General features: G+C 33.3%; 1 protein-coding gene across 1 annotated transcript; it reads right to left on the bottom strand.

Moving 5' to 3' along the window:
- Positions 1-16,773: 16,773 nt before the first annotated feature.
- On the bottom strand, positions 16,774-21,622 carry LOC139426901 (spidroin-1-like). Its single transcript, XM_071187037.1, has 2 exons — positions 21,601-21,622; positions 16,774-17,360 (listed from the first exon to the last, which is right to left on the bottom strand). The coding sequence occupies exons 1-2, from the start codon at positions 21,620-21,622 to the stop codon at positions 16,774-16,776; spliced, it is 609 nt and encodes a 202-aa protein (XP_071043138.1).
- Between the last annotated feature and the right edge of the window lie 2,267 nt (positions 21,623-23,889).

Below are 23,889 nucleotides of genomic sequence, written 5' to 3'. Positions count from 1 at the left end.
ATTCTGTAGAATGATTTAACTTTATAAATGGGGGCTTCAATCTCAAGCAAAAAATTTGGGTTTTAAGTAAATGTAAAAGAAACATTTCATCATGCATGTTAAAAGAATGTAATTCAGTATAGATTAATTAAAAATGAACAAAAGGTTTTTAGCATATATTTTTGTTTTGCCATACATTAAGTTAAAACTCCAAAAATTCTTCTATTTTGAGAGTTGTTTACAGTGATCCAGTTATGGAAATATTGCTGAGCCTTGCACTCCATATATACTCCATTTGAATCATTTCAACATCTATTTAAAACTAGTTATTAAAATTGATGCAAATTAAAATTGGTTCAGCATTTGTCAATGCAGCAGAAATAAGCCATTTCAAACTTATCTCAACCAAACAACACGTTTTAAAAGCCGCGCAAGTTGTTTTCAGAAAAAGTGAATGCGAACATTAAACTTGAAATTCCCTGACCCTCTCTCTCTCTCTCTCTCTCTCTCTCTCTCTCTCTCACATAGCCAATCACAGAATGCGGTTACTAACGCACAAAACAGGCAATCAAAATTGAGAATGCATGTGTGTGAAAAGGTAATAACTTTCAATAATGATGCCTACTGAAATATTACAACTAAATTCACCAGCTAAACCAGTGTTTCCCAACGTGGGGCCCACGCCCCACTGGGGGGCAATTTGATTGTTAAAAGGGGCAATTCGAAAATGGACTCGACACGAGTTTAATCCTTTTGATCTTGGCCATTTAAATGCAATGCTAGATTTCGGTGCCAAAATTGAAAGAAAAGATCAAATTCTTAAATAATTGCAGCCAATAAATATTATAAAATCTTTTGACTAGACCAGAATATCAACTGGGTTTTTGGCGTCGTCAAGTTAACCTCCGTGCAGCAGACTCTACGTGGACTTTCATACTTTAAAGAAAAATTTTGAAAAGAGGACAACAGTAAAGTCTCTATTTACTGCTCACACTTCAACTCATAATCGTATTCTTGAGGCTAGTTATCAAATTTTTTTATTAATCGCTAAATCCGGAGAAAATCATACTACAGGAGAGAATTTAAAGAAATCGTCAATATCAGCATCTATTAAAGCGGTTCTTGAAAAAGATGACAAAGCTGTAAAAGTTATGCCACTCAGTAGCAATACTGTTAGCAGAAGAATAGACGAAATGAGTGGAGATATTGAAAAACAACATGTTGAAAAGATGAAAACAAGAAAATTCTCAGTGCAAATGGATGAATCAACTTTGATAGACAGTGTGGCAGTATTGATAACTTACGTAAGATATATTGATAAAGGGAATTTTGCTGAAGAAATGTTGTTCTGTGAAAGATTAGAAAGCACTACAACCCCCAACGATATAATAAGCTAAAAAAGTACATAGATGTCAATAATATACCAATAAATACATAACATCTTGTGCTGCAGATGGTGCTGTTAAGAATTTATGAAAGATGAGAATCCAGAAATGATTCTCGCGCATTGTGTTATTCATAGGGAAAACTTGGTAGCTAGAAAGATTTTGCCTGTTCTAAATGAAGTACTATATTCAGTAATAAAGTGCATCAATGATATTAAAGCTAATGCCAAATATGAACTTCTCTTCAAGCTATTTTGTGAAGAACAAAATGCAGACGATGTGAGACTTTTAATTCACACTGAAGTAAGATGGCTCTCTAAAGGGAACTGCTTGAAAAGATTTATGGAACTGTTTGATATTCTAAGTAATTTTCATCTAAGTAATTAGCATCTTCAGGGAACAAAAAAAACTCGTGTTGATGCAAAAGCGAAGATATTTGGTTTCATTACCCTTATTGAGTTATGTCAGATATATATTAACAACAAAAACTTATAACAGTTTCATTGGCTCCAAAAATGTGAAGTAAATAATACCGCTTTACTTGCTATTGTCGGTCATCTGAAAATTTTATCGGCTGATTAAAAGAAAGAATCTATGGTTTAAAACAAATTAATTTTCCAACATGGATGATGCAGCCAAAGTTAGTGGATTTGTCTGATATATCAAATATGCAGTATCAAGAAGAACTCGCAGAAATGCAAAATGTTAAGTCAGTTAAAACTTTATTTAATATAAAGGGAATGATGGCATGGCTTTGTGAGGAAACAGAAATCAAATACCCAAATTCAACCAAATGTGCAAGAAAACTATTGCTACCGTTTCCATCTTCATATTTAGCTGAATTTGGATTTAGTGCTGTAAATGATTTACTGCTAAAAAAAGAAATCGTCTGGATATAACACAACGGGAATACTTGAGACTGAAGCTAACCAAATTGGAACCCAACATAAAATCTCTGTGCAGCAAGGATCTCACTAAACTAAAATATTAAATTATTATAGAAAAATCTTTATTAAAACTATTTGAATTGTAGTTTTTCATTATATGTTTTGAAAATTTACTTACCGTGTTTCGTTAACAATTTCCTAGTGATTTCTTCCTAAAATCTATCATTTAAGTTTCTTAAGTGAACAATTCAGTTTTTTAATATTAAAAATTATGTATATATTACATAGGGGGGCAAAAGAATTTTAGAATAACTTAGGTGGGGCATGGCGCAAAAAAGGTTGGGAAACACTGAGCTAAACCCTGTTGCGATTTTTATTTTGTTTTAAGTGATGGTATAGCTGATTTCCATTGTTGTCCGTGCATTTTTATTGAAGTGGACTGATCGTTAAGACACGGTTCCCAGCAGATCACCGAAGTCAAGCATCACTGGCTGCAGTCATGGTGCGGACGGGTGACCACTTGGATTAGTCTGCGTAGGGACCGAGGATATGCGGTATCGGTCCTAATTAAACTGTTCTACCGTAAAGTGCTCGACTTCGCGTGCAGGTCGTTGGTCTACCGAAGCAGGGGTACCATCCCCTCTGCAGAGGATCAAAATTGTGATGGCTTGTCTTCGGATCATCCTCAGGGATGATTCCCAGACCGTCGCCAATAGCCCATTGTGCAGCTCTAATGCGAAGTAAATTAACTACTACTACTCTTTTTAATCCGATTTGTTTTTTAACTTTTCAATAGATTAACATTTTGATTACATTAGAGAAACTAAGAAAACCGCCCCTTTTCCTCTAATGTAAGGGTATTCTGTAAAAAATCAGACTCGTCGTCGAGGTAGGTTTCTACTTCAGGAGAAGAGGTGCAAGTTCGCACCAACTGAGCGGCCCGGCAAAAACCGGTGGCATTTATTAAAACAAACGAGATACAAAGTAATACATGCTCTTACGGTAAAAAAAAATTCTTCACGTGACGATTATACAGAGCCGTGGTGGCTCAGGGGATAGAGTGTTCACCTTCCAATAAGGTAAAACGAGCTCGAATCTCGGTGATGACTGGTCGATAACAATTCTGCATCTGGCTTGCACCGGCCACAGTGATGTTAACTATCCTCAGTAATAGACGGATCATAGAGTAGAATCTCCTAGCCATCAGTTGTTGTTGTTGTTAATTTACGTCGCACTAGTGCTGCACAATGGGCTATTGGCGACGGTCTGGGAAACATCCCGGAGGATGATCCGAAGACATGCCATCACAATTTTGATCCTCTGCGGAGGGGATGGCACCCCCGCCTCGGTACCCCGACGACCTGCGCGCGGCGTCGAGCACTTTACGGTAGCACAGTTTAACGAGGACCAATACCACACACCCTCGATCCCTACGCAGACTGATCCAAGTGGTCACCCACCCGCACTCTGACCGCAGCCAGTGATGCTTGACTTCGTTGATCTGCTGGGAACCGTGTCTTAACGATCAGTCCACTGCGGGACCCCCTAGCCATCAGTCTGACTATGGGAGGTTTTCTTAGTTTTCCTCTCCATTTAACGCAAATGCGGGTTAGTTCCGCCAAAAAGTGCTCCACGAAAGCACATTTCTCACACTACTTGGTCCAGGAGTTCCCTTGTCTTCTGGATTGGGTTCTAAATTACAAGGTAACGGAGTTGAACATTTATAGTCGTAAACCCAGAAACTGGGTCGACTATTCATCGACGGCTATAAATCATAAAATAAAATATACTTATCTGAAGTTCAAAAATCAAAAACAATAATAACATTTTTGGAAGGTCGTGTGTTTGTCAATAGTAGTTCAAAAGACTTTTATAATATAAGCAGGTTAATGATCCCTCTCTTTCGTATGCCTGTCAAGGCAGATGGGTGCAATTCTTCGTGTTTTCCAGTGGCGCCACCTATGGCCAAAAATTCGACTTCTGTCATACCATACATTTGTTGTTATTGAGAAGAAGAAAAAAAACACCGTGACAGATTTACAACACGGAAGATCACAAGTTCCAACACTTGATCTGCTAGGGAAATTAAAGATAAGTAAGCCCGTGATATTTCTAAAGAAAACTAAAAATGTACTGTTTATGATAAATGCCAGCAGTTTGAAGGAGAAGAAAAGTTGCATTTCACAAACAAGTTTCAAAAATTGAAGATATTTATATTACTTTCCCAACTACATAGATATCAAATTATAATTCAAAACAACAATGAAAATTAAGAAACTTATCACGTTTAAAAATTAAGTTTCCCTTGAAACTTGTTCTGTTGAGTGGACTGAAATTTGGTTGAATTTTAAGGATAATCAATGAGCAAAGAACAACACGCTTTTCATGCTCATGGTCACGACATGGGCGTCATATATTCGACGTTAGATTATACCACATTCCCACGAAACAAGAAATAACTGCATGAAATTCGAAAGATTGGAATTGAGTGAATAGCTGTAATATTCAATGATTTATGTATAATAAGGTAATTTAAGCTAACAAATCGTGCAACCTCTAAACGTAAGGCTCAATAGTTTTTTATCATTGTAAACAAGAAGAAAACACTGAACAAAGAGTATAGATGATAAGATGAATTTTATATACAACAGGTGATTATTAATTCTGGATAAGATTTTTTTATGTTATTATTCTTATGCTACCTGTTTTTTATGTTATATGTTCTACCGCGTTTAGAAATCACTTATTCTGCAGATATGTTAATGAGGAAATTAACTAGGATGATAACTTTTAAAGTGCCAAAAGAATTGTTTCTTTAATTACCTAGGTAATTTGTAAACTGATGTGATAATTTCCTCCTAGGTACTCGTTAAAATTAAAACAAGCTATTGGTGAGAATAACATTAACTTAATAACTTAGTATCAATGAAAATGTCTTTAACAATAAACATATGGAAATTGAAATGAAAAATAACAATATGAAAATGAAAAATAAAAGTCACAGTGAGATTTCAAATGCTTCGCATGAATTTTGTTCGAAATCGTGTTTCGGTGAATTCCGAGCTTTTTTGATGCTTTCAAAACGGATAAAATAATTTTTTACTTTTGCCAAACATTTTTCTAACGCTTCTTTGGTGTAATCACAGTAATTTCTTGCCCTAGGCTTTCTTTTATAAATTCTTGGCATGTTTTTCTCTGAAAAAAAATTTGCACAAAGTCACCCCAGGGTGCATTTTTTTATTAATTATTAAATAACTAACATTATAATAATTGAAAACAAGACGAATATGCATGATTTGTCATCTCAATTGATAAGTATTCAAATTCAAATGTAATGATAATGTAATAAATGAAAATTCAAGTGTACTTACATGAACGGGAAATTTTTCAAGAATGATTTAAAAAATATTTTCGTAACAAGATTGCAAAATCTGAAAACAAAAGCGCAAATTAAGCGTAATGCAGTAAGAACGGCACTTTAAAACAAAACTCCTCTAGTTACGCTCAATTTGCGCTTTTGTTTTCATATTTTGCAATCTGGCCATCTTGTTACGAAAATATTTTTTAAATCATTCTTGAGAAATTTCTCGTTCATGTAAGTACACTTGAATTCGCTACACGCTTTATAGATTTCGTTTTATTCTGTTTTTTCCTTTTATTTTCTGTTTTTACGTGTTATTTTTACTTTTTTTTCCTCCCCCAGATGTTTTTTATTTTTTTTTATTATTATTTTTCTTCCCCCCCCCTTTTTTTTCCTATGTCTGTTTTTTTTTTCCTTTTTTTTTATCTTCATTTCGAACTNTATATATATATTAATACAGTGAACTCTCGCTACTACGATATCCGATACAATAATGATTCCCTCTATTACGATAATGTTTAGTAGTCTCGACGAATCTTCATATGAATTAATGTTATGCTCCTCTCAATATTATGATAAAACCCCTGTAAAAAGCTTTTTTTCCAAATTTCAACCTTATTTTCTCCATTTATAATTGGTTTTAAAATAATGTAAAAAAAATCTTATTTTATAATCTTTTGCCATTTTTTCCCATCTTTTCTAACAAGAGAAGACTCACTGCTCAAGAGTTTCCATTCTTAGGATTGCCTCCCTTATCCCTTAAGAAGTCACATTCCTATCTGATTTCATTACCTTCATGTTAAAAGCTGATCATGAGTCACAAATGACCACAAGCATCACATCAATTGATTGACTTAACAGTCAGAAGAAGGAATAAAAAAACAAAAATATCGGATTATTTTCAATAAAAACGGTTTTCAGGTATATTTGCGATCTTAATTTATTTAAATTGTTTTTAATATTTAACGATAATTAAACCTATCTGCCAATTAATATATACATTTATAGTTGTTGACGTATGCATGATTAGGAAGAGGGGGTGCGATTGTTCTTGTTTTCCATTGGCGCCATCTATGACCAAGAATTCGACTTCTGCCACTCCATTCGTCACACGCGTTTATAGGGCGGACCCATTCATGCATTCATTCATTCATCCTCAGATCGTAATTTTGACCTGAATCAGAGAACGATCGAATTCCAATCCAGTACCCCCAGAGGTATTGAATTGCTATGGGAACATGGAGGACTTTTTGCGACTTGACAAATTTAACGTGCATCAGTCACTTTACTACACGGGGAGTCTTCGGCCTGCTGGGTTCGAACCCACGAACTCTCGGACATGGACCCAGCGCCCTGCCGACCAGGCTATTAACTACATTTGTAGTTAATTCATATATAACAGTAAAATTTTAAAAAAAATCTTATTGTGTCCCCAAAGTATGCAGGCCCTCTACATTTATATATTTATTTGGTACCAAAAATATTGTTGTAGCAAGGTTTTACTGTATATACATATTGGAGGTCGATCCCCAACCTTCCCCCAGAAGGACTGAGGTTAGATCCTCGCAGTGGTCGCTTAAAACCCCCTAGTACTAGAGCTTGTCTGACCACATTACCAAAACCAAGCCATTGGTTAGGTGTTTCATGAGCTTTACCTCCCTCATGAAATTCAGTCGATTTTATACATGCTTTTAATTTCATGAGTTCTAATTCCTTCTGGTTACTACTCATTTGCCATTTGGCGGTTTTCGGGGAAAAGTGTTCAATCAGCATTTTAGGATGGTGCTTCTGATTATATATTTAGTCAAATCACATATTTGGGCATAATTTTTGACTAAAGGATTTGAGTATTGTATTACGTGATGGACTTTCTATCGTTGGAAAATAAAATTTTCAAAACTTCAAACTTTCTTGGTCATACTTTTGGTAAGCATAGCTTAAAACGTTTCTAAATTTAAATGATGTCATTTCAATGTATAATTTAAGTAAAATGTGACAAGGATTATTCAAATACGATCATACCACAAACGTTTTATTTCCATTATTAATTTCACAGATTAACAAATTGTAGAGTGTGAAGAAAAAAAAAAGCTGACCAATCTGAATAGCTTGATCTAATGATCGGATCTTCACGATATCAATCTGCGTGGATCGAAGGGGTGACTTCAAATATGCTAATTAATTAGTGCAGAGCTGTGGTGGCTCAGGGGATAGAGCACACGCCTCCCCATGAGGTGAGCCCAGTTTGAATCCCATTGACGGCTGGTTGATACGAGATAAGTACAAAGAGGACAAAAAGAAAAAAAAGACAAAGAAAATGAAGAAAAACAATAGGTTAAAACTATGTGCTAACAGGTAATTCATATTTCTTTCGCTTTTCTATTTTTTTTTCCTTAAATAAAAGTTAATGTTCTAAAATTATTAATTTTCAAAAATTATTAATTGTCAACTTCTTTAAATTATTCAGCATAATATTACCTAGCTCTCATCCATTTTTGGGCCCATTCTTGGTTACTAACAAATCCAACGCTCTTCTGTACTGCACTAAGAACGCACTATAAAACAAATCCCTCTATTTACGCTTTTACCTCATTTTGCGCTTCTGTTTTCATATTTTGTAATCAGGCAATCTTGCTACGAAAATATTTTAAATCATTCTTGAAAAATTTCTCGTTCATGCAAGTACATTTGAATTCCCTACTTTCTTGGTAGATTTGGTTTTATGTTTTATTCTGTTTTTTTTTTTTTTTTTTTTTTTTTTTTTTTTTTTTTTCTTTATATTTTATTTTCTGTTTTTACGTCATATTTTTACTTAATGTGTTTTATTTTATTTGTTGTAAATTGTTTCTAAATTTTTTTGAGTGCTCCTCATACTATTGTATTGATATATTTTGCTTTGGCTATATTGATACAATATTAGACTTTACAAAAATAGAATTTACATCCTTCTTAGAATGGATATGTATTGAAAACTATAGATAGCTACAAGTTCAGATTAGTAGTAGTCTTATTTTCAACAGAAATTTTGGAAATTTTATACCTATGAAATTTATGTTTCTTAAACTAAACTATGAAGCTTTTTCTTTGAGCATTAGTGCATTTTAGAAATAAATTCAGAAATTTCTTTGGATCATCATGAAATCTAGCCTTATCGGCAAACATAATCAATATGACAAAAAATAATATTCAATTTTTCGATCCCTTCCTAATAAGTTATCGTGCTCAAATTTCCAACTAGTGCCTGATGCTAATCCAATTTAATATTGTTTTTTTTAAAAATTTGAATAAAATTAATTGAGATATCATGACAACTTTATCGAAATTTAATTATGAAACTCAAAGAAACTTATAAACATAAATCGATGTAGGATTTAAATCAAATGTATATTTTATCTTGACGTATGAACATTTCATCGATTTATTTTTATTTTTCATAAGCTTAAAAATCATTTTTCTGCGTTGATCTTGTTAATAATTAGTACATTATAGTTCACCCTAGGGCTAAAAAAAGGCTAGGTGCTACCTTACAGAAAAGGGTACGAATTCCGCACCCGGCTCGGACCGACCTCAGTGCTGGCGTATAATATCCTCAATGGCAGACAAAACATGGGTAAAAATGTACATTTTATCGATGCATGATTTATATCTAATGTGTATTTTATCAATGCATGATTTATATCAAATGCATATTTTATCGATTCATGATTTATGTCTAATGTATATTTTATCGATGTATGACTTATATCTAATGTATATTTTATCGATGCATGATTTATATCTAATGTATATTTTATTGTAATGTATGAACATTTTATCAATTTTTTCATTTTTTATAAGCTTAAAAATCATTTTTCTACGTTGATCTTGTTAATAATTAGTACATTATAGTTCACCCTAGGGCTAAAATAAGGCTAGGTGCTACCTTACAGAAAAGGGTACTTTTAGTTTTAAATGAGTACCCACTTAACACCGTTAAAATGCATCAAAATGTGTCATATTATGTAATAACTGAATTTGATGCTCAACAATTTTTCAATTACCCTCTTACGCTACTTTATGCGCATTTTTCAAAAATTCTCTTTCTTAAATTCTCTTAAATTTAAAAAAAAAACAACAGAAAAATTTGAATTTTTGATTATTATTTTCATCAAAAAAATGCTAAAAGACAATCTCTATGCATATCCAAAGAAGGTAAACAAGAAAAATAATAATGGATAATTATTTGATTTTTAACTTTGTTATTTTTACTATTTTGAAGTGATATTGCAATAAGGAAAGAAGCTACGCCAAAGTACCAAACTCGTCAGAATCTTTGAGTTCTTTTTCCCACCAATAACTTACTCACAGATTAGCTTTTCTACTTGCATGCCCTGTCTGACCCTCACCTTAAAATCAGATCTTATTGAGCAAGAAAAAGAAAATTACTGCTGCAAAAATCAATTAGTAGTATGAACTGGATCAAGGCATATGTAGGAATATAGGACGATGAGGAAGTGGATTAAGCAGCTAATCTGACATCAATCTCGGTCAGATTGATCATCTTTTACTTTAACCAACTTTTACTTTAACCAATAATTGTTTTGTGTAAATCTTTTGTGGACCCAATTTGTTACCAACCACTCATGTAAACTTTATGTTTTTATAAACCGGTATAAACCTGCCTCACCTCTCCTGAGAGAGAGATCTTTCGTAGCGACGAGTCTGTTCCCGAATAACTAAAAATCGGGTGGGGTGGGGTATTTTCGATCTTCAAACCAATAATGAGTTGAAAGATCTGATTTTTCAATGATTAAAAACACTATCTTAATTTCAGATAGATATTCTACTTTATAATTTAAAAACTCAGCAGCGCGACAGCCCATAGAGGGCCAAGGCCTATTGTGCCCATCTCAGTTTTCTTGACCTTGGGCTCTGGGGTGCAGGAGCAGATGTTCTGGTCAGGTAGTCAGCAGAACGCGAAACCCCCAGTGTTTAGTTTCCAGGCATGCTTGGTACTCATTTATCGACCCACTGAAGGGATGATAGGCTGAGTCAACCTTGCCCGGCCCGAGGATCGAACCAGGGACCTGTGGCACGACAACGCGAAGCGCTACCACTCAGCCACTGGGCGTCACTTTATAATTTAATAAGCCTAAAATACGAGTGCAATCTTTTGCAACATCAACTAAGTGTATGATGGCAGTAGATGCTTCACAAGTATTTGGGAGATTCAAAATCTTTTTGATAAATCAATTAAAAGCTCTCCTTTATTTGAATATCTATCCTCCAAAGGTTTTCATGCTATTTCAAAGTAAGCATCCGAAATAAAAATTTATTGTATTACTATTCAAGAGTGCAACTCGCTTTAAGGTATTGTAATTTCATAGAATTTGAAATGGAGCTGTTAATCATTACACTGGCTACAAACATATCTTTAATCCAGTTGTCGATTTTTCCATTAAAGGTTGGTACTGAGATCTTGTTTATTTTAATGTGATCAGAGAAGGCATTTAAACTAGAACTTGGCCCCACTTTGAACTGCAGGGTGAGTGTTATTTGAAAAACTATATGTGTGATTTATAATTAATCAACTATTATAATTCGTCTATAATATTATCAATACTTTCTTTCTCCCCTATTCAACGCTTCTTCAAGTCTACAAGCACCAAAAATGGATTTAAATAAAATTTTAAAATCGTTAGATAACTTGATTCAAACAGTTTAGGAGCAATTAAATTTGCATTATCAATTGAAATGAGTACTTTATTAGCTTAGATAGAAAAGGTTTTAAACCTCGCTATCTGGGTGATTCTCACGAAACATGATATTCACTGTCCCTTGCTCCAAGATCTAATACTATAATACTAAAAGAACTGTTTTTTTTTTTTTTTTAAATTTATAAATAGCATTGCTGTTAGCATTTTAAAATGACTTTGCCCTAGCATTGACTGTTTTGTATACTTAAAAAATTTAATTGAATATCAAAATGTCATTTTCCCAGCACGTCCCAAACAATATTTCCAATAATAACTAGCTTCAAAACTTCCCATACATTTTTCAAAAGCTAATTTTTTTCATCTTACCCTATGTAAGCATTTCTAGAATATATGCAGAGGGTATTGTTTACTAAAACTTCGTTTAAAATAATTTTTTTTTTGTCAATAATTTTTTTGTCATATGAAAATCTGTCATTTTCCTGGCTACTTTTATTTAGTGATTTATAACCAAAATAGATAGCGCCAGGAATCAATATCTTATGTTAATAGATTGATTAGATACTCTCCTATCTGAACATGTCTTGTTGCATGAATAAAGAACCAATTTACTGGCTCAAAATCTATTTCAAAAAATTTTTCAAGGTGAGTAGGTTTTTATGCTGTCATTTTCCTGGCTTCTAAAAATCATTAATAGCAAAAACTACATAGATTTATCTGAGTTATTTTGAGAAATACTGTTGTTTTCTGCTGAATATAAACGTTTTCGGCCAAAATATTAAATTAAAGTAAAGTTATATGCTATAAAATGGCGAATTTGTCATTATCCTGGCTGTCATTTTCCTGGCTTATGAATGCCAGGACATTGAAGTGTTACCAGAAATTCTTTTTAACTGCTAATACTGTAAAGAGAGAAAGCAAATATTAACCTAATACCAAGTTTATGTATGATTGTAATATGCTTGGATGTAATCAAAGTTATTTATTTATTTAATGATTGATTATTATACACAATTTTATTCTGTACATATCAGCGACAAAAATTTTTTTGTTTCTTTCTACAGTGGATAAAAAGAATTATTTTAAGCAATTTATGGTTCATCTAACATAAAGGCTTAAGTTCAGTTGCTTACTATTAACTTAAAATGACTGTTTTTTAAACTTCTACGGTAATATGTTATTTTCCTGGCATTCAAGATTTGTTGAATTTCCATTTTACTTTTTTTCTCGAGCAAATGTCAATAAACTACACTGTTGTCTATAAGATATTAATAAATGTAGTTAAAGAAGTATACAAAAAAAATTTTAGAATATCTTGAAGACTTTAAATTTGAAGAAATTTTCTGGTCCGAATTGTCATGTTTCGTGAGAATCACCCATCTAAGCATAATGAATTGTTGGTTAGAATTTCTGATTCGTAATTAAACAACTTTCAAGGAATCAGTTTCGCATTATTGATTATATTTTTTGGAATCTATCAGGTCCCACAACAGAAGAGAAAATTCGCAGACTGAAGCAAACATTACCCATAATACTTCATGAGGGTAATAAACTTTATATTTTTCTCTCAAAAACCGGTGAAACTGAAATTCGTATATAACATATTGATATAGAGCATCCTTATTTGAGACATTCAGAAAATGATAATGTAATTAAGATTGAATATTGTATATCTAAAGATATGATTGCAGATTTTCTCACTAAACCCCTCCTAAATCATTTTTAAATTTTAGAAATGTATTAAAGGCCTAAAGTGAGTTGTAAGATTAAGGAACGGTGCTATAAAATACATTTATTTTATTGCGACTAATCTGACTATTCAAGGTTTATTATTTTAGCCACAGAATGGTGTTGTTGAATTATGTAATGCATAACTTTTATTAAGTTTCACTTCTGGATTCATCAATTGTTCATCTTGTTAAAAGTTCTAGCCCATGAACAAAAAATAACTAATTTTTATTGAGAAATAAATTAAAAAAGACAATCTGATCATTTCAATAAGTTATTAATGCTTCACCTTATTGAGTAAGTCATAAAGTATCCTTGCTGTATAGAAGAACAGAGAGTGAAATCAGTACAATTGAGCACGCAACAGACAAAGTAAAGCATAGATTAATTCTACAACCTTTCATTCACTTAAGTGTGCGTTTACCCACATTTTTCAGCTTTATAAGTTATTTGATATCATTTTTCAACAAAAAAAAAGACACAGTACAATAAAATATAATGCAAAAGACTTCGTAAGTAAACTTTTATTTAAAGATTTAGGTTTGCGAAATACCTGCATGGCATTGGAAATTAATTATAAGCGAACAATTTTGACAAATCAAGCAAATGTATTTTGAAAAGATTTATTAACTATTCCAGTTGTTTGTGTTGCATTATCATAGTTGATGTTTCCAGTTCTAGCTGATGAAAGAATATGAACAATACCTTCCATGACTTCCAGAGTTGATCGCAGAATAACTTCAGGATCAGAGGCTCCAGGGTTACTAGCTCTAATTTGAGACAGTACACTTCCAAACACGTTTGAAAGACTAGCAAGATTAACTGCACCTCCATATCCCACAGCAAACTTACCGTGAATGCATAAAGCTAGCAGAAAGGCTAGGGAAAGTTTAGTAAGCCAAGTCATATTCGTGTGTGGAAAAACTTATTTGATTACTTTCCCCCGCGACTTGTCTTTATTTTATACTATATTTTTCGTGAGTGAAACAGGTTTGTCAATAAATGTAGGAATTTTCAGATCGTAAGATTTTTCTCTTGAACAAGTTGTGATGCAAATACCACTGTAAACACACCTGCCTGCCTTTGCTCCATTTTTTTTTAAAAGTTCATGTTTTGCCTTTAATGATTTAATGAATCTAAAATAATGTACTTTTTATTCACCTAAGTATGATTTCTATCTGGCTATGATATTTTTTGAAACTTACTTCATTTTTTTTCCTTTATTGATATTTTTTCATCCCTTATCTTTAAAAATTCGATATGATTTCTGTTCATAGGTTTTTCAAAAGAAGCATATGAATTTCAACTTAAAATAATTATGCTGCTTTCATTCTTTTGTTTTTTAAACTAAATTAATATATAAATTCTTTATACAAATATTATGTGTGAAGGAAAATTACCATTGAAATTATCAAGATATAATCTTCTGACTTTTAATACATTTTTGCGTCTATTAATATTTTTGTATATTTTTGATAATCACCCATAACTTTGGAACTGACGAAGAAATTTTGGTTTAATGATTATTTTTAATGTTTCTTTCTAACTCTTAAAAAATAGCACGGTAGCAGAATATGTCTGATCTCTACATATAAAGTCTTTGATCCTCAATATTTGTTGTAATTACTTATATGTAGGGTAGCAGATTATGTCTGATCTCTTCTTGTGCATATGAGGAATAATCACAAATATTGAGAATAAAAGACTTTATAAGTAGAGATCAGACATATACTGCTACCCTGCATATCAGTAATTACAGCAAATATTGAGACTAAAAGACTTTATACGTAGAAATCAGACATATTCTGCTGCCCTGCATATGAGTAATTACTACAATTATTGAGAATGAAAGACTTTATAACTAGAGATCAGACATATTCTGCTATTATGATTAATAACAATAAATATTGAGGATAAATGCCTTCATAAGTAGAGATCAGACATATTCTGCTCCCCTGCATATGAGTAACTACTACAAATATTGAGAATAAGAAAACTATATAAGTAGACATCAGTCTATTACTAGCAACTACTTAATTATACTTAATCTTAAAAAACTGCCTAAATTGTGGTATAAAATAATTAAAATAAATATTTAGATTTATAATAATTAACAAATCATTGTTATTACCTGTAATATAAACTGAATAATTCTAATCTGTCAAACAATAGTGATCTTAAAGTATTAAGAGTGGCATGTTTTTACAAAAAACAAGTAATAGTTTCAATAATTTTGGTTATATTTTGTATACCTTACATACAGGGTGTCCCGAAAATGCTGCAACAAACCTCTTGAGGAAGTATGACGCATCATATGTAATAAGAATTACCCAAGAAACCATTACCGGAAATGTTATCGTATGCCGCTAAGGGCGCATTCCTATTATGAACTGTTCTATCGTGTGTCTTTGAACATCGAGCACTTTTATTTATCTAAGTTATCGTTATTTTTTATTTTCTATGATTTATTCTCAGAAACTGCTTTTAAGTAGGTTCAGTATCAGCTGTTCATTGTAATTTAATGATTTGGTGACTAACTGGACAAGTTCGCCTAATTGTTAAAGTACGAAAAAACAACATTTCTGAGCCTATTTCAATAAAACTCTCGACAATAACAGAATCCTCTTGCAGCTTGCTGTGCCCCTAGGAGAGGAGGCTTTCATGATTTTCTTCTCCATGAAACAAAATGCAGGTTAGTTCAATCAAAAAGTCCTCCACGAAAGCACATTTCTCCCACTACTTGGTCCAAGAGTTCTATTGTCTTCTGGATTTGGTTTAAAATTACAAGGCTACGGAGTGGAACATCAGTTATCGTAAACCAAAACTTTGGGTCCTCTGATCAATTATGGTTATTAAATAAAATAATAGTATCATCGAGACGGGGTGGCTCAGGGGATGGAGCGTTCACTTTTCAATGAGGTGTCCCGAGTTCGAATCCCGGCGATGACTTGTGGATACAAATTCCGTACCCGGCTCAGAATTACCTCAGTGCTGACGTATAATGACCTCAGTGGCAGACGAAACATGGGTAAAAATGTATATTTTATCGATGCATGACTTATATCTAATGTATATGTTATCGACGTATGATTTATATCTAATGTATATTTTATCGATGCATGATTTATATCTAATGTATATTTTATCGACGTATGATTTATATCTAATGTATATTTTATCGATGCATGATTTATATCAAATGTATATTTAATCGTAAAGCATGAACATTTAATCCTTTTTTTTCTATTTTTAAGTTTAATCCTATTATAGTATTGAAAGCATCTAAATTTATTAACATTTGTAAATAACTTTAAGTTCATCCCAAGGCTATAACTTAAAAATCTCGATTTTAGAAAAAATGGACTTTTTCAAGTTTCAGAAATAATGGCTCCATTGTCTTTGCTAAGTCACAAAAAACATTAAAATGTTGTCCATCTAGAAAGTTAATCCTTTATTGGTAGGTCACGAATGTTTTTTTTTTCACTAATGAGAAAATCTGATATTTCTTTAACTGAGGATAGGAGAAGAATTTTTAAGTTTGCATGACTTCCTGAATTTGACTAGAAGATTTTTAATCTTATCACTGGTATTTGTGTATGTAGCCATCTAAATTATTGTTTAAACTTCATAAATATTTCACAGTATTAGTTAGAAACTCCTTGACCTTCTGCACCACCCATTCCTGGTGCTGCTGCAACCGCTGTTGCATCATATCCTTCTCCTCCTTGTCCATATCCACCCTATCCATATCCTCCTTGACCTCCTGCACCACTCGCTCCAGGTGATACTGATGACCCAGCTCCATATCCTCCTTGACCTCCTACAGCACCAGCTCCAGATGCTGCTGCAACCGCTGTTGCGTCATATCCTTCTCCTCCTTGTCCATATATACCTTGTCCATATCCTCCTTGACCTCCTGCACCACTCGCTCCAGGTGCTGCTGCTGCGATGACGGCTGTTGCGCCAGATCCTTCTCCTCCTCGTCTATATCTTCCTTGACCTCCTGCACCACCAGCTCTAGGTGCTGCTGCTCCGGTGACGGCTGTTGCAACAGATCCTTCTCCTCCTTGTCCATATCCTCCTTGACCACCTGCACCACTTGCTCCAGGTGCTACTGCTGCGGCGGTGGCTGTTGCGCCAGATCCTTCTCCTCCTTGTCTATATCCTCCTTGACCTCCTGCACCACCCGCTCCAGGTGCTGCTGCTGCGGTGACGGCTGTTGCGCCAGATCCTTCTCCTCCTTGTCCATATCCACCTTGTCCATACCCCCTTTGTTCATATCCTCCTTGATCATCTGCTCTAGCTGCTGCTCCAGATCCTTCTCCTCCTTGTCCATATCCTCATTGATCTCCTGCACCACCTGCTCCAGCTGCTGCTGCGCCAGATCCTTCTCCTCCTTGTTAATATCCACCTTGTCCATATCCATCATTATACAGCTGCTGATGTAAATGCCCCTGCAGTTCCCAAAATACTATTTTCAGATGCTTAAGCAAACATATTAAATAAAGTGCGGATTTCTTTAACAAAAGCAAGGTTACCACCACCAGTAAAATGCGGAATTTAAAGCGTTAGCTATGGCATCAGTAATCGCTGCAATGTTCTGCCCTCTTACGTCATATATGGCAACTTCAGCCACAGCTGATGTGAAAGCCGTATTCAAAGCTTGTAATTAATGGGACGTTGCCTTTCCTTTCATATTGCCCATGGCACTCATCATTAGGTATCCGTTGGAACTCAATTTATCCATTTATTTGCTGAAAAAAACTCCACTTTGACCAGCACTACTCATGAAAGCATTAACGAATGCATCAGCCTTCGCTGCACTTTCCCAAGGAGCACCTTGTCCCAAAGCAATCTTGCCGTGAATGCATAAAGCTAGCAGAAACGTTGGGAAAGTTTAGTAAACCAAGTCATATTCGTCTATGGAAAAGCTTAATTGAATACTTACCCCCTCGACTTGTCTGCTTTTAATACTGTATTTTTCGTGAGGAGAAACAGGTTTGTCAATAAATCTCAGAATTCTCAGCTCGTAAGATTTTATTTTCTCTTGCCCAAGTTGTGACGCAAATACCACTGTAAACTCACCTGCCTGTCTTCATTCCGTTTTTTTTTTAATTTCATGTTTTGCCTTTTAATGACTTAATGAGCCTAAAATAATGTAATTTTTATTCACCTCATTGTGATTTGTATCTAGCTATTATATTTTTTGAAACTTACTTCATTTTTTTTAAAATTTATCTATATTTTTTCATATCTTATCTTTAAAAATTCGATATGATCTCTTTTCATATGCTTTTCAGAAGAAGGATATGAATTTCAACTTAAAATAATTATGTTGCTTTCATTATCATGTCTTTCAAACGAAATTTATAAATAAATTCTTTATATAAATATTGTGTATGAAAGAAATATACCACTGAAAGTATCGAGATATAATCTTCTGACTTTTATTACAATTTTGGGTCCATTATGATTTTAGATATTCATCCATAACTTTGGAATTGACGAAGAAATTTTGGTTGAGTGATTGTTTCTAATTTTTCTTTCTAACGCTTTTAAAATATGCTTTAATTTAGTAAAACCTTTCAAATAATAGTCATGTTTATCTCAGAAAAAAGAAAAGTCATTTGCAGAAATAGTTGGACTTTTTTTTACAGTTTGAACTTCCGAATGAGTTTCTTCTTCTGACTTTTCAATAGATTAACATTTTGATTTCATTAGAGATTGCGGTACTAAGAACTCCACCTCCTCCCTTCTAACGTAAGGGTATTCAGGAAGAAAATCATACTCGTCTTCGCCGTCTCGTCTCCTTCAGGAGTGGAGCAAGTTCGCACCTGCTAGTGCCAGCTGAGCGGCCCCTCAAAATCCGTCCCCCCCCCCCATGTCATTTATTAAAACAAAAATGATTCAAAAGTAATACATGCTCTTACGGTAACAAAATCTTCACATGACGATTATACTTATCTGAAAGCCGTGATGGCTTATGGGATAGAATGTTCGCCTTCCAAATAAGGTGAAGCGGACAGACTCGAATCTCGGTGATGACTGGTTGATAAGAATTCCGCATCCGGCTTGCACCGAGCTGACGTTAAATATCCTCAGTGATAGACGGATCATAGGGTAGAAATCCCGAGCCATCAGGCTAACTATATGAGGTCATCTTAGTTTTCCTCTCCATTTAACGCAACTACGGGTTAGTCCTCCATCAAAAGTTTCATCAAAAAGCACATTTCTCACACTACTGGGTCCAGGAGTTTCATCGTCTTTTGGATTGGGTTCTAATTTACAAGGTTACGGACAGATTCAATATTTTTTAATGCATTTGTTGTTATTGAGAAGAATAAGAAAAAAAATACCGTGACAGATTTACAACATGGAAGACCACAAGTTCCCACACTTGATATGCGAGGGAAACCAAAGATAAATAATCCTTCTAAAGAAAACCAAATATTTACTGTTTTTGATGAATGCCAGCAGTTTGAAAAAGAAGAAAAATTGCATTTCACAAACAAGTATCAAAAATTGAAAATATTTATATCAGTTTCCCAACAAGTTTTCGTGCATTTTATAGTGGGCTATAATTTAGAACAATTCTTTAATTAAAATTTAGAAACTTATCATGTTTGAAAGTTAAGTTTCCCTGAAACTTATGCTGTAGAGCAGACTAAAATTTGGTTGAATATTAAGGTTAATCAATGAGCAAAGAACAACACGCCCTAAATTGAAGAAATTATTATAAACAGCAATTAACCAACTATTGAAAAACTACCCATTCGTCTGACCGGGGCCAAAAATACGCGGCATTCTTACCGTTGCTGTTTTAATATAGAACCCAGCCCTGGAAAACGGGGTTATATGCTTGATCATAGTTTCATAGTGTGTGTCCAATAAGTTATCGGAGCTCTTGTACAAAATAAAACACGATACTCTCAATAGGATATAAGTTTTCCTCGCTCAAATATATTTAAAAGGAGAACTATATTACAATATATTTTATACACATTTAACTACATTTTATACATAAGTAAAACTAACATTAAGGAAACCAAAATTTCGTCCACTCTCTTTACCAAACGATTTGAACCATATTTTCTAGATTGTGGCCCCCTCCCTCACATTTTCAAGGTCAAGAATCTAATTCCGTCCGGAAAAATGTTTATTCTTTATAAGTACGTTTTTTGGACTAATTTCGTAACTTATAATTTTCGTAACTTATAATTTCGTATACTTATTTCGTATACTTTCGTAACTTATAATTTCGTATACTGAATTAAAAAGTTAGCATGTTGGAGGTCTCCCCTCAAACCATTAAAATTGAGTCCTAGTACTTTCATTAAAAAAAAAAGTTGTTCAGGTTTATGCAATTTATTTCTTATCAAATACTAAAACTAATATTCCTAAAACAAATCACATAATGTATTAAATAAATTAAGAGTATTTAATTATAACTTAAAAAATATGTTCTTGAAAAACAAATTACAATTTATGAATAAACAATGTATGAACTTAATTGGAAATTATTCTATCATTACGAGCAGTAAAAGATTAAATTAAGTATTAGTAAATATATAACCTTAGAATGATGTTTTATTTCATTTCAATTAAAAGCATTAAATATTTCAAAACCGTAATTTGCGCAAGACCAGTTTTCTGAAATAATTTGTTAAAATATACAGTGAATTGCATAAAACTGCTTTTCAACTTTCGAATAAGGCCGTCTATTGCGACGCATAAGACATTCACCAATCAGCAACCTATACTCCCACGAAACAAATAATATCTGAATGAATTTGGAATGCTTAGAATTTCAGAGCATGTGAATAGCTGTAACATTCAATGCCTCTTATCTATAATATGGTAATTTAAGTTAACAAATCGTGCAACCTCCAAATGCAAGGCGCAATAGTTGTTTATCAATGTAAATAAGAAGAAAATACTGAACAGAGAGTATAGATAAGATAAATTTTATATACAACATAAGTTTTATATGAGATTTTAATTTTTTATGAGTAAGAACAACAAAAAAATTTAAAGTAGAGAATAAAAAATCTTTATAAGTGAAGATCAGGCATATTCTGCTCACCTACATATGAATAATTACAACAAATATTGACAATAAAAGACTTTATAAGCAGAGATCAGACATACTCTGCTCCCCTGCATAAGAGGAGCAAGAACAACAAATATTGAGAATAAAAGACTTTATTAGTAGAGATCAGTCATATTCTGCTTCCCTGCATATGAGTAATTACTACAAATATTGAGAGTAAGAAAACTATATAGGTAGACATCAGACAATTACTAGCAACTACTTAATTTTACTTAATTTAAAATATCTGCATAAATTGTGGTATAAAAGAATTAAAATCAATATTTAGATTGATAATAATTAACAACTCATTGTTATTACCTGTAATATAAACTGAATAATTCTAATCTGTCAAATAGTGATCTTAAAATAATAAGAGTGTCGTGTTTTTATAAAAAAAACACTTAATAGTTTCAATAATTTTGACTATATTTTTTATACCTTACATACAGGGTGTCCCGTAAATCTTGTGACAAACTTCTTGAGGAAGTAGGACTCATCATAGGTATTAAGAAATACCTAAGAAACCATAACCGGATATGTTATCGTATGCAGCTAAGGACGCTTTCCTATTTTGAACGGTTCCAGCGTGTATCTTTGAATATAGGGTACTTTTATTTATCTAAGTTATCTTAATTTTTTATTTCTGTGAATTATTGTCAAAAACTGCTTTCAAGTATGTACAGTATTAGCTGTTCATCGCAATTTAACGATTTAGCGACTAACTAGACAAGTTCGCCTAATTGTTAAATTACGAAAAATCAATATTTCTAAGCCTATCTAAATGAAACTCTCGACAATAACAGAATCCCCTTGCAGCTTGCTGTGCCCCTAGGAGAGGCTTTCATTGTTTTATTTATAGAATCTCGGCTATGGCTTGTGGATGCGAATTCGGTTCACACCGAACTCAGTGCTGACGTGTAATATCCTCAATGGTAGACGAATCATGCTTACAAAAGTATATTTCATCGATGCATGATTTATATCTAATGTATATTTTATCGATGCATGATTTATATCAAATGTATATTTTATCGTAATTCATCAACATTTTATCAATTTTTTCATTTTTTATGAGCTTAAAAATCATTTTTCTACGTTGATCTTGTTAATAATTAATATATTGTAGTTCACCCTAGGGCTAAAAAAAGGCTAGGTGCTACCTTACAGAAAAGGGTACTTTTAGTTTTGAATGAGTACTCACTTAACACCGTTAAAATGTATCAACATGTGTCATATTATGGAATAACAGAATTTGATACTCAAAAATTTTTCTATTACCCTCTTAATCTATTTTATGTGCATTTTTCCAAAATTCACAGATTCGCTTTCTTACCTGCAAACCCTTTCTGATTCCACCTTAAAATGAGATCTTATTGAGTAACCAAAATTACTGCGGCAGAAATCAATTAGTATGAACTGGGTCAAGGCAGTACATGTAGGAATACAGGGCAATGAAGATGTGGATCAAGCAGCTAAGCCGCCATCAGTCTTGGCCAGATTGATCATCAGGTCTTGGAGATCCCAAAAAAGGTCAAATCGGAGCTCAGTATTCTCACTATGGCACGTTGGTCGAGGGAATAGGGGGAAAGCGATAAGGACCGGCAGACATACAAATTTATTAAAGATCCCTTACGAAAATTTAAGGCATATTTGAGGTTCGTTTGAGGTATCGAGGTTGTTTTGAGGTATATATGAAGTATATTTGAGGTTGCAGAGAAAACAACCATAAAAATTATATCTCGTGAAGGTTGTAATTTAGGTGTACGAGGTTGTTTTGCCTACACTCCAGCTCATTTTGAGTTTGTTTAAAATTCACTTCAAATCAACTTGGCTGATGTTTTTCTGATGCTTAGAACAAGAAAGGTATTTATCAGACATAAAAAAATTACCTTATTTCAACTAATGAGAGTAAGGTATTTATTGAGCTGCATGAAGTCATTTTATTTACACCTAAGCTTATTTTGAGGTTGTCTTAAGTACACTTCATGTCAACTAGCTCACTTCCCAGAGTTTCTTAGCAATAAGAGAGAACAATCGGAATATTTCTCGTCTCTGTTTAGGGTAACGTTACATTTTATTGTTTGCTATTTATTCAAAGCAGTATGCAATCTGATTAATTGAATGAAATGTTCATATTTTTTTTTCTTATAATTAAGTCATTAAAATATTTTAAAATAGCAATCTTTTTTTTTGAAATTCTTCTACAGCTGTCTGCTGTTCGTTTGCTTGGATATTTGTATGCAAAGTTTATATTGTTGTTTATGAGTTAAAATATGTACAATAACACTGCATTTTAAATCTGATTAACATGCGATTTCTTTTTGTGATATATATATAAACTGCTGTTTGTAGAAAATGCAACACCATGAAAGAATCATCAGAATCAAATGAAATTTAATGCAGAAACGACTTGTACTGATACAAATAAATGATGAAATTTTCAAAACAAAAGAAACAAATTAAGCGTCCGAAATCAGTATTTGGTGCAGCCACCACGCGCTGCAATAAGTGCTGCTATACGACGTGGCATGGAGTCAAACAGATGTTGAATATCTGCTTGAGGAAGAGAATTCCATATCGCTTGTATGCGCAACCAAAGTTCGTCTTTGGAAACTGCAGGACGCGGATCACGAGTGAGACGCCGACCAACCATATCCCACACGTGCTCAATAGGCGACATATCCGGCGAATAAGCAGGCCAAGGAAGAAGTTGCATGCGTTGTGCTGAACAGAAGTCTCTAACAGTCCGCGCAACATGTGGGCG

Source organism: Parasteatoda tepidariorum, chromosome 10 (assembly GCF_043381705.1).
Source record: "Parasteatoda tepidariorum isolate YZ-2023 chromosome 10, CAS_Ptep_4.0, whole genome shotgun sequence".
Lineage (NCBI taxonomy): Eukaryota > Metazoa > Arthropoda > Arachnida > Araneae > Theridiidae > Parasteatoda > Parasteatoda tepidariorum.
Note: the sequence above shows the minus strand (reverse complement) of the source record. Positions and strands in the feature narration are given on the sequence as shown.

What these genes read in the sequence shown, in the direction of transcription:
- LOC139426901 (XM_071187037.1), bottom strand. Translation starts at nt 21,622, where the DNA reads ATGAGTCCTACTTCCTCAAGAA. An exon ending in GAGTCCTACTTCCTCAAGAA is followed by an intron (nt 17,361 to 21,600) that starts GTTTGTCACAAG and finishes GATATGGACAAG; the next exon opens with GAGGAGAAGGATCTGGAGCA.